Source organism: Engystomops pustulosus, chromosome 5 (genome assembly GCF_040894005.1).
Source record: "Engystomops pustulosus chromosome 5, aEngPut4.maternal, whole genome shotgun sequence".
NCBI classification, from domain to species: Eukaryota; Metazoa; Chordata; class Amphibia; order Anura; family Leptodactylidae; genus Engystomops; species Engystomops pustulosus.
Window position 1 is genome coordinate 160,760,944 of NC_092415.1, and position 12,378 is coordinate 160,773,321.

A 12,378-nucleotide genomic window follows, 5' to 3' on the forward strand; every position below is an offset into this window, starting at 1 on the left:
TGTCAAACATCAATTCCTCCTGATCTTCAAATACACAAGAAAATAGTGTGACTTATCTCCTCTGACAACAATTAGATCATACAGGGCATACCGGCTAAGGAGAGCTATGGCTGAATAATCCTGCATGGGCCTAATAAACCACTCTGCATTGGTTAGCTATTAAACACATGACTACGGTACAAACTCTAATCTTAAAGTAGAATATATTTATAACATGGGCCTATAAAAATGAATAATATTAATTTAATGTATGTAGTTTTCAGGGACTGACTTTTAGTATATTATTTGTACGTTGTAGCAGTATATGTCTCTAGTCATTTTAACTATATCATTTGCTACAGAATGAAATTAAATCACTTCTAACCAAGTATATAAAGAAGCAGATAGCAGAATTCACAGTCAAAAACACAAAGCAATTAGAAAATGTACCCTAGAGGTAGATATACTAGTGACAACAAATGTCCTTGCTATGCGTTTGCTATGCTGTTTCTTCCTGTTTTATGGTATTTAATATGCCTTATTAAATAAAGCAAGAATGCGAAAATGCAATTTTAAATACCAGTGAGCAGAAGCGGGATTGTCCGCTTGGCCAGCATCGAAACCATCCATCTATGTGACTAAGCGCTTCAGATATTAGGTCTATTATGATTATGATGGCACTAGGTATAAACTTGCCTTTGCGTAGTTGTTAGAGGTCTTGGGATGTCAAGATCACTGCAAGACGGATGTATTAAAACAGCTTCACTAACAATTACTTTGCCTTTCTCGGCAGAATAAACCCGTCGTTTCTATCATATACAACTCCGGCCGTGGCAGCTGATAAAAATCAAAGCTTTGTGATGAGGGTGTGCAGGTTAAGGACTCTGCTGTCATAAGATTTATCAATGCAAAGCTTTGGATTGTGCAGCCCAAGAGAAGCAGGTTAACAGCGGCCTCCGTGCCCTTTAAGACATTCCTCCAAGTAAAGGGAGCCTGCACATTTTTCAGATTTATTTTATTTAATCCTGAAAGACCTGGGCAAAATGCAGCCCATCAAGAGGAAATGAGATCAGGGAAGGGAAAGAAAAATCAAGATGTGCAGTCATTCGGGCTGTAATTAAATTTAATAGCCAGTTTATCCAGTCCATAGAAATAGTGCATGGTAAAGAGATACACACAACGCAGAGCCTACAGCAGGAAATCATTTGGCAATAGTTTATCCATCTGGAAAAAAGACATTGCATGAAACCAGCAAGTGTGAACAAAATATTCATCAGTATTATATGAGATTACTTTATCATGCCATTGAGTTTGACACATATTCTATTACAGATAATTCACAGTATCCCACACAAAATGCAAATGTAATAACCATACCTAGAAGACACACACAGCGGGAACACATCAAGATTCCAAATAATCTGTTGTTGTAATCTGACATATAATCTCAGGGTGTTAAGAAATATCACAAAGATGTTTTTTTCTCTAATTTCAGCACTTTTAGTTGGATTTCATGCTGCAAGCATGGAACGTCTTCTACGTATCACCTACTCCACTGTCAGACCATAATTATTTAAAGAGGACCTGTCACCTGTAAAAAAAACTTCACTAGGAGCTATTTACTAGAGTAAGCAGCTCCTAGTGCTAACACAGACGCAGCAGTGTTATACAGCGTTATCGGAAACCTCTACTCTAGCAGACACTGCCGCAATGTGCACTAGAAACGCCAGACCGTGCTGGAAGTGGTCCAACGTATTTGTGAGGGGGCGGGATTAGGGGTGGTGATGCGCGGCAGTCACCGCTGGCCTTCAGAGTGGGCGGGGCGGTCTGGGGAAGAGGCAGCGCCTTGGACCGCCCCCCCCCCCCATGAATACGCCGGACCGCTTATTGTGCGGTCCGGCGTTTCTAGTGTACAGCGCAACAGTGTTTTTTAGCATTATCAGAGGTTTCCGATAACACTAGCATTGTAACACTGCTGCGTCTTTGCAGCTCCTAGTGCCGTTTTTACAGGTGACAGGGTCACTTTAACCTCTTAACGCTCTGCGCCATAGCTCTATTGCGCAGAGGTACAGGGGATGTATGAAGAGGGCTCACGGGCTGAGTCCTCTTCATACAAGGGTGGGGGTTGTTGCATATTGCAGCAAACCCCCACCACTAATAACCGCGGTCGGTGCTTGCACCGATTGTGGCTAGTAACCCTTTCATTGCCGCCGGCAAAGTCGCCACCGGCATTTAAAAGACGATCGTCGTGCCCCCAAACGTCATCGTCGAAAAAACACAGTCGAAAAAACTGAGCCCACAAGAACGTGACGCAGGTCCTCACACAGGTCTGTACACGTAAAAATGAAAAAGTTATGGATTTTTGAAGGTGGAGAGCGAGAAATGAGCGAAAAAACCCTGCGTCCTTAAGGGGTTAAAGGGGACCTGTCATCAAGAACAGGCACAATAAACCTTCCACACAACCCTCTGTGCCTTTGTAGTGCAGGTGTCCCAGCTCAAATCTGCCTCCTCCCACCAGTAATATCATTCCCCAAACTTTTTCTGCCTTTGTCCTTGTTGTCTTTGTAATATGATGACACGATCTGCAGTTTGCCACTCAGATACAGCATTCTTTTAAAAACAGGAGGTGGAGAGGGAGAGGACTTCGTGTCTGCTCAGGCTGATTCATTGGCAGACTGGAGAAAACCTGACTTTTCTGTTCAGAAATTGACTCTTGATTCCATGCAGTGTCCTGGGAAGCGGGAAAAAATTTCCAAATGCAGTGAAATTGGTGAAACAATACATTTGCGCCATTTTCTTGTGGGCTTGGATTTAAAGCCTTTCACATTACATGTCTACTCTATTCTTTGGGTTGGTACAATCACGGGGATATTAAATTTATATTATATACAATGTTTTTTTTATATATTTACAAAAATTAAAACCTCTTGTTACAAGGCAGCTTAATGGGGATGTCCAGTCACAACAAATTATCCCCTGTCCACAGATTCTCCACGGATCATAAGAACCGGGGTCAATGTACCCCAAAAGGATGGAGCGCCAGGGTGGACATACGTGTTGCCATAGAGATGAATGGAGCAGTAGCGTGCATGTGCCACCAGCTGCTCTGTTCATTTGGGTTACAATGGACCTTTCTTCTTGCTATCTGTGGGGGTCTTATCACTAGGACATCCATCGGTTAGCAAGTTATTCCCTATCCCGTTCATAGGGTAATGCTTGATTTTTCATGCCAGTGGCTGGACAACCCCTTTAACATTGGAAATTGTCAGTGGTGTATGAAAATTGTAAAGATGGAAATCCATCCAATGCTTTCAGAATTCGGTAATGATGACGTAGATGCAGCTCTAGTAGAACTTTTGAATTAATGTATGTAGAACACATTTATGTACCCTGTCAAGCATTAAGCCAACTGGGCTGCAGAAGAATCTCATGTAACTTTTATATCAGATACAATTTAGCTAAGGACATGTAGCCAAGCATGAAATGCACCAAGCATAACGTTATGAAAAAAAGGAACTTCTGCTATGTTTTTTCTATTTAAATTGCTTTGCAATAACACTGCATTACTATACAAGAAATCATCGGGAGATCTCATAGCTATAACGGAAATTCATTTTCGCAGTCCGAAGAATATGGAGCATGCCTCATACAGTATTTCACCAAAATATGGGCGTTCCTTCGGATTAATACAGGCTGGGTTCACACTTCTTTGGGGGAGAGGGTTGGGGGCTCCTGATGCACCCCTCTTTATAAGCATACAGTCTTCATACTAAGCCGCTCCCCTCTGTCGCCGGGATGAGGAGGGGGAAGTGATTTTCTGATGCCCATGTTCAGGCTCCATTTATGGACAGTTACATCACAGGAGTACACCAAAGGTCTCTGGTTGACGCAGGTCCATTACAGATATGTAATGGATTCCACAATCCCTCTGCAATAGTTTTACAAGAAAATCACATCACTGCTCTGCCCTGTACTTTCTATTAAACTTCTTGGCCTGACTTCATATTGGCTCCATATTTGTGTATGGCCTACACACAGGAAATTAGCCAGCTGCAACTTCAATAATATGGTGAGAACATAGCTTATAATAATCATTATTTACCCAAAGTAAGTGGCAAGTCCAGCTACAATCCTGGAATATTATATATCTTTATAGTCCTGCTGCTACTTATCATATGCATCACATAAACCACAGAATATAGGCAGGATATCTCAACTTGGAGATATTTCTGTACTCTTACCCTAATGAATACAATTTTGAGCACAGACAACTAAAGGGAAGATGTAGCATTGCAGTTTTAGCTGATTTTTGTCGTCAAAATTTCTTACAATTTCAAAATCTGCCAATTTCCTCCAGATTGGCGACTTTTTTGCCACCTCAATTCCACTTTTCACTTCAGACAATTTACCAGTTATTATGTGAATCCACATGTGGTAGAAAGGTTTATGAAGTGTAACTTTTCGCAAAGTTGCAAATTTAGGCCTAAATTTGCTCCAGTCCTCCAGTGCTTTAGGGAAATCATAGGAACTAGTTTATTTTATGAAATAAATTTGTGAGTTATGTGCTGACATTAACACCTCCTGTGCCATATTTATCTAGCTGTTAACTCAGTATAATAAATCTGACATGTAAAAGACACTGAAGAGTTCCTAAGATACTCTAGTGGAAGATATCTGCCTAAAATTCATATTGTGGTGCTGAAAAATCAGAATTCACACAGAGGGTTAGAGACTGGGAATCTACTCGGTTGTTGATTTGACTTTCTGTACATCTACGTAACACACAAATAGATTCCAAGAAAATGAAGGAACATGCTTGGCCCCAGAATTAATTCCTGTTATTTAACAGCATGTCAACCATTATTGTTTTGACTAAAGGGAAGAATAAGCAGCGACAATCGGAGAGGCACGTAGTGCAAATTTCTCCGCTCTCAGCAGTTTCTGTTATGGTCACATCTTTGAATTTTCATAGCTTCCCAAGAATTAACAATCACAGGAATATGTACTTCCTTTGAAAATATAATAATCTCTGCTATCAATGATAAATGAAAGTCTAGAAGATCGGTCATTGTCTACATTACACAACCTCACCCGTGTCTTCATTTAAAATCTGTAGACTGTCTGCGCGCCTTCAAAGGACACTTTTTTTCCTATTTAAATAAATTATTACCCCTGCAAAATAATGTTCCGTATTGCAAGAAGTGGAACTCAAGCACGGTGCTGGCATTTCACTAGCATTTGACTTGAATAATTTAGGCTTTTAAATTCTTGATTACACCTCATGCTTACGTATCAGAGCACAATCCGGAGAGTATTATAGCTTGCAAAATGAGAATGGCAAACTCTATCTTTGACATCTATTGCTCAGTGCTTGAGCGGCTATGGTGTTGTGTTTCCTGATGGAGGTCATTCTATGTGCGCTTGTGTGTTGGTGCCAAGCACAATCACAGCTTTGACACACACATTCACTCAAGTTCAAAGTGACCGTTCTCAGGAATGTCACAGATCTTTACTTATAACCTGCGCTGTTTTTTCCATTTACCAAGTTGAAGTGATGGAAGCATAAACTTTAAAAGGGTCTCTATGATTTTAACACTTTTTTTTTACATATTGTACATACAGTGTGGGGCTGTTTTTGTTCTCTGGGTTCTCAGCCCCCAGATTCCGACACCAATGAAGATTCCTAACTTGTCACTATGATAGGTTAGAAGTTTGTTAACATGGAAATTACCATATTATTATTATAATTGATCATTATTTCCATAACACTGAAGAAGGAAAAGGAAGTAGGCTCCATAAAAGGGATTTTCCGGCAATTGCTTTCAGTGTGTTAGCAGTGTGGCCTCTTAGTGTTTATACAATTACAGCAGAACGTTTGTAGGGATAGAACTGGGTTTCCAAGTATGCACCATTTAGGTAATGGTGGAAAAGCATCTGTTACAGAATCGTCCCTCTAAGACCTATTTTCAACAGGTATCTGAACTGCTGGGTCCTTGGCCATTATATGTTAGGTCACCTCCTATGAGACATCCCAACCCATAACTTTTTTCTCTTTGTCGTGTCTGGTAAGTTCTATGATAACATAGAGGTAGATTACCTTACTGTGAGATGCTTTCTGAGATTTAAAAGAGATCAAATTAAAGAAATCATTAAAAATTCAATGGTTGTTGGATGAAGAGCTGTCTATTTCTTTATGATCTCCTCATACACAGGCATGCTATGGGCAACAAACATATAAGTATTCTAACTGGGGAGAGAATAAATCTGTGTTAGATATCTACAGGACTAATCTGGCAATTAAGAACAGTCTCCCATGAAGTTGTCGAGTGAGATAGGGATTGGATGGTCATGTTTCAATGCCAAAACTTTGTTAAAACTTTTTATTTAGATGAAATCTTGTAAAAGAATTAAAAATTTTCCTGTTTGAAAACTAACAAAAAATAAAAACAATACAACAAATCAACTTACAGTTCTTTCTTTTCAGCCTTCTAGACTCAGGGGCCTAGTGCATCTATGAACACAGCCTGGGTAGTCCTGTGAGGTGCTTTGTTTTTGTTTTAGTAAAAAACTAGTAATCCCTTACTCAAGTTAAACCTCCCTGCACAATAGATAACAATGCCCTTGTGTATTATTGTGAACAGTAGCAGAGACTGAATGAACAAAATGGAGCAAATAATGAGCTCACATTTATGTAGAGAATATGCTGAGAATAAAGGAGAGGAATCTCTGGACCAAATCTTCTTCATCTTCTTCTACTTCGAAGAACATGTAACAGGAGTCTTACTATCACATTCATAAATCATGACTAGCAATGGATGAAAAGAGAATGTAATTCTACATGTGAGATCCGTGTCTGGAGTACAGCACTTCTAAATCATTAGCAGGTAAAACTTACCGTAGTGTATTTTCCCAACTGACACAGGGAGGGGAAGGTTTCTTGATGCGCTTTTCTGATTTTCTCTGTCAGGTCATCGAGCTCGGCTGTCATCTCATAGTTTTCTGTGCACTCTTGTTTCGAGGGCTCTTTCTTCTTCTTGTTTCTGTCATTTCTGACTGCTGCAGGAGAGATGAAGACACTTCAGATACTGGCTACTGGGCTTTAACACTAGCTCAAAGTGATCCAAGTATGTGAAAACCACTATTTAACAGTTTGAACTGAAGAGTATATGATATAATGGAGGGATATTTGGATGCCATATGCTGTACATTTATCTTCTACAACTAAAAAAAAAAAACTTTTCAGTGCAGTGTATTTTACCTTCATGCTTTAGGGACCTTTGATACATAAACTTAAATGTTATGATGCTGTTATTATTTGTAGTACTAAAGTCGGCTACAATACGTGTGTAATCTAGATATTGTTTTCAGTCCAAAATTTACACTGTAGAGGTGTCTGCCAATACACTTAAGAAAGAAAAGTTTAATAAAATGATGAGAGGGGGCTTGGTGTAATCTGTAGTGCCAGATTAAAATGTTTCTATCTGAAACCTCCTGGGATACCTCAATTCAGCTGGTGACTTCCTTAGTCCTTCCTTGTCACATAGTTATAATGTGGATGATGGAAGTGCGGCCTCCCTGCTTGTATACCTATTGTGTCTATTCATTTCTTTTCTTATGGAGGATAAAGAGAGAAGGATTATCCTAGCAGGTGAAGATTGTAATGTATCTAGCTGCCCATGTGAAGATGTGCTGAAACAACATGTAATAGCCCACAGTACACAAATAGAGAAATCTTGTTGGTGGACTTCTGATATGTAGATAAAAATCCAGCTAAGGGTGCAAGGATGACATTTGTTTGTCTGGATTGTTTCTTTAAGGTAAAGGGTATGAAAGATATTAAAATTTGTAAAGACATGAAGCAGTCCTTTCTCATCCAGAGTGGTGATCAGAGAATGAAAGACAAGGATTCAGTCATCTGTTAGTTCACCATATCCATGTTGATATTGCATGCAAGTATCTGTGGAGAACTCTCCTCTCCAAAGAAAAGAAGAGGGTAGGGAGCTGGTCAAAATAGGAAAATATTAGGAAGACTTTGCAATTACCAGCCCAACTATGACTTGACTCAGTTCAGTTTAGGGGAATGATAGACGGCCAAGTCGATGCTCAGTTAATGCAACTGATACAAAAACCTTTTTTTTTTGCTGAACCAGGCCGTTTTCACTAAATATGCAGATTTAAATGAATGAACAAACCCAACTACAGAACAGTCAGAACAGTTCAAAATAAAACTAGTCACATCCAAAAGCTTTGCAATAGAGAACACCATCTGACGGAATGTCACAGGTGCAGGACTTAAAGCGCACCCAGAAATTGGACATATAAAACATTACCAGTATGTTATCAAGCAGCTGAGCAGCATTAAGATTCAATCATAGCCCAGTGTGGTGGCATCATCAAGAAAATCAACTTTGAAGTGAGGTGTAAATTGCTTTTATGAGGTCAAGGAGGCGGAGAGTTTAACACACAAGTCAAGCTTGTCATAACTGAAATGTAAATGTCCACAAACAGGTTATTTTCTCACAGGAATAATTTTTTCTTTGGCCAGATAAAGAATTTGTTTATAATGTCTGTCAGAGAAAGGGTGGAAAATTGTGTATTTATTGGGTACATATTACTATACTTTTATTTGTCGCTCATAATGTTTCAAAATTCAATACTTCGATATTAAAGCACTGCACTGCTATTAACTATGGGGAATATAACCTTATTAAAAGGCTGACAGCTTTTCTTACCCTACTTAGCTCCATGGCTGCTAGTGGAGCACAAACACATCATTTAAGGCAGGCTTATGAATTTCTGCCAAGGATTCCCAGATACAAGGAAATGATTCACTAGGGAATCTCTCTACAGTTCTTTTCACAGCAGCTTTACTGCTACCAGATTTTTCAATTCCTAGCCTTACATGAAAAACAGAAAATCCAGTCTTCTACTTCAAAACCAACACGTGGGCATTTTGGGACACCCAATAAAAAAAAAGTATACTCATCACCTTTATACAAGGTCATTCTATTATCAATCTACCTATCCTGTTTCTTTCTATCTATCTATTTCTGTATATCTAAAGTTTTTCTTTATTATTTATCTAACCTCCAGATCTGTTTTGCTGGTTAGAATTATATAAATATATACACACAATTCAGCCAGGAGAATACAGTTATGGGCCTGCTTTTTGTCTGACTCCATTGGGTATATATAAGCAATTCCAATTAGAATTATGTTGATTTAGTATCCTAGACTTAGACAAGACAAATGTATATTGTTTGGCATAAGCTGCCATCTTTCTGTACCCTTTTGCACACTAGTTTTAATAAAATAGCGTGTGGGGTAAATCTGTTACATTCCTGCCGGCTTCATCAGATTATTGCTGAGATTTATAAGTAAGAACCATCCATCTGGCCTCACTAGCCCTGGCTTCACATACTCAATACTACGGAAAATTAGATTATTGTGATTAAAACAAAATGTGAAAAATCCAGCAAACATTTGCAGGCCTGATAATCCATCACTATTCTTACCCTGCCTTTAATAAAAATAAATCAGAAGCCAGAATGTTTGAACCTAATTTTTTAAGCATGACATTTTCCTCTGCGTTTCTCTCTTAAATGTCACCCCATTCTACAAGACTGAGTGATTCTGTCCCCAGGGACAGTCAGTCATTGCAAAGTCTGCGACTGCAGCTCACCAGCCATGGCTCATTTTATTTCTTAGACGTCACTTTCATCAAAGGTACAATAGATCATCAAAAAAGCATTAGATCCAAGGGAATGCAACAACACAAGGGTAAGGCCTTGTTCACTTTACAATAATGGCCTCTGTTTGACATATATGCAGGGGACACGCTCCCAAAGAGGACCTTTGATGGAAGCCTATATATAGGCATTGAGTAAGATACATGTATATGTTTTTTACTACATACCTTCAAAGGAAGAGTAAATCTACCACAGTATTTTCTACAATATTTCCAGTATAGCTACAGACATTTGGGAGATATTCTTGGCCTCCATCAGGATAATAAAACCTTATAAACACACTCAATGTGATCTTTTCCTAGAGTACATGCTCAGTAGAGAGATCATTTTAACATGATTTTCCTTATATTCGACTAAGCCAGTAGTGGCGAACCTGTGGCACTCGGAGCCCTCTCTGTGGGCACCCAGGCCATCACCTGGCACAAAGGCCACCATTCAGGACTCAAGACCTCCTCCTGCAATCAAGAGCAGCCCAGGACGTGCCACTTTCAGCGTTATTATAAAGTGACTTGAAGTGCAGGAGGAGCTAGGAGATTTGGACAGATCTGGTTATCATTGTAGTCCATTTTCCAGACCTGTGATTCATCCTGTTAACGGAACCCTAGAGGGAAACTACAATAATAATCCAAATTACTCCTTCTTTCTACTGTATTTGTGTCCTCAGGATGCTAATACATTTGAAACCTGTAAATTACTTTAATTTGGCAGTTTGTGAAAAATATGTGACTTCTGCTTGTAGTTTCGGCACTCAGTCCCTAAAAGGTTCGCCATCACTGACCTAAGCTATTGTCATACAGGATGTATAACATAGTGCATAAAGTAAACTTTTCTATGTTGCTTCCATAACAGTAAATGTGTTGAGGTGGATACAACTTGGTCCATTTTTTGGTCTACTGTAAAAACATAGGGAACTCTGTTTTGGTGAACAAGCTGCCCCTGAGCTACAATGTCATTTTCTTCTCTGATTGTCCAAGATAATGCTCAGTAAGTGCAAAAGCAGCAATGTCATATGACTTATCAGCTGCCAAGGAGAGAAACCGCTGAAGCTTTAAAGGGAACCTCTAATTAGCAATGGACCATATAAACCACTAACTGAAGATCATCTTTGAAGTCAGCTGTAAATAAGTTCTGTAAAGTGAAGGGGAGTTTAAATGACATCTACCACCAGGATGAAGGATTGTAAACCAAGCGCACTGACATACTGGTGTGTGCCCCCTCTGGCAGGATATGTTCTTCTTTTATCTTCTTATGCCCTGCCTCCTTAGGCGTGTTTGCATAATTTTAAAAGACTTTTTGTAAAAACCAGGGAATAAGAAGATAAAAGAAGAGCAGATCCTGCCACAGGGGGCATGCACCAGTTTGTCAGTGTTCTGAACGCCTCCTCCTCTGTGATTGACATCATGCATTGGACTTCAGAAGATGTGGTTAGCGATGTCTCTTATTGTGGGACTATCAAATACAGTGAAGGGGCTTTCTGAGGAAGAGAGAGCTTGACTTCAGTGTTAAAATCTTCACCTCTTTGAATTTATATAACCAATTTACATCTTACTTCAAAGTATATTGTTTCAATGATTCCACCATACTGGGTCATGCAAGAAACATTATCTGGGAAGTGTTCAGCACTCTGGCGCCCTCTGCACCATACACAGGCAAACTGCGCATAATGCAGTTTGCACTGTTTTTAGTAAATGTGGGCCAGTAAGTTCTATATTTTGGATTCCCAATGGACATTTTGGTGACCATCTAGAATAGTATATATTTCATATTTTCATTAAATGTTTTCATTATATGAATGATAATCTATCAGTTAAATGGGCTACCGTACACTCCATAATATTGCAACTTTCATTTCGTGATGACAGATTAGACCCTTGTATGACCCTTATACCATATGGAACAACAGAGACATGATAAGAGCCCTTGCAGAAACAAATTCCCCACTTCTGTTCAACAAAGGTACTCAACCCTTGGCCAGCTTTATCTTGGCAGATTGAAAAGGTTACTAAGTAGTATAATGCTACAGCTTTATAAACAAGTACCAAATAATAAACACCATCAGACTAAATAGGTAAAATTATCTAGCATGCTACCACCTTATCAGAACACCTATCATTTCATTTTGGACATATATTTGTGCCAAAGAGTTGACATCCACCGAAACACCAGAGCTCCACCACCCCCAAGTAGCACATGGGGAGGCCCTCATGCAACCAGATCCTCCCCCAGTCACACTAGAAAACATCCCTGAAACAACTGCATGAGGGACACAAAATAGGAGTGTAGAGCCCAGTGCAAAGACACCAGGTAGCGGCCATGCGCCAGGCCCCAGAATTTAGAGGCTTGGACACCCAGCAATTAGAACACCGGCATCAGGCAGTTAAGAGCACCTACACTGGGTTATATCAGGACTCCAAGAAATACCCAAGGACCAAAAACCTAGTTGGATCTGAGAAGCAGGCCACATCATAGCACCTTATCAGGAACACCAGAGCACTGGCACCTAGGAGTACATAGCACCTGCATTGGGCACCAAGATGCCAGTGAACCAAGGTCTTGCATCTGAAACGCCAAACACCTTGTGGCTGAAGACCTGTGCCAAAACTACCCCCTTTTTGAGTTTATGTGTTTCACTGTCTTCGCTCTCCCCTTT

The 12,378-nt window shown here is 39.7% G+C and overlaps 1 protein-coding gene across 7 annotated transcripts in view; it reads right to left on the reverse strand.

Moving 5' to 3' along the window:
• RARB (retinoic acid receptor beta) overlaps window positions 1-12,378 on the reverse strand; it is a 474,419-nt gene that overhangs the window by 40,436 nt on the left and 421,605 nt on the right. For all 7 annotated transcript variants that reach the window (XM_072153615.1, XM_072153613.1, XM_072153614.1 and 4 more), the window contains one exon: window positions 6,875-7,035. In XM_072153615.1, the coding sequence (XP_072009716.1) occupies window positions 6,875-7,035 (161 nt within the window). The remainder of the gene's footprint in view (window positions 1-6,874; window positions 7,036-12,378) is intronic.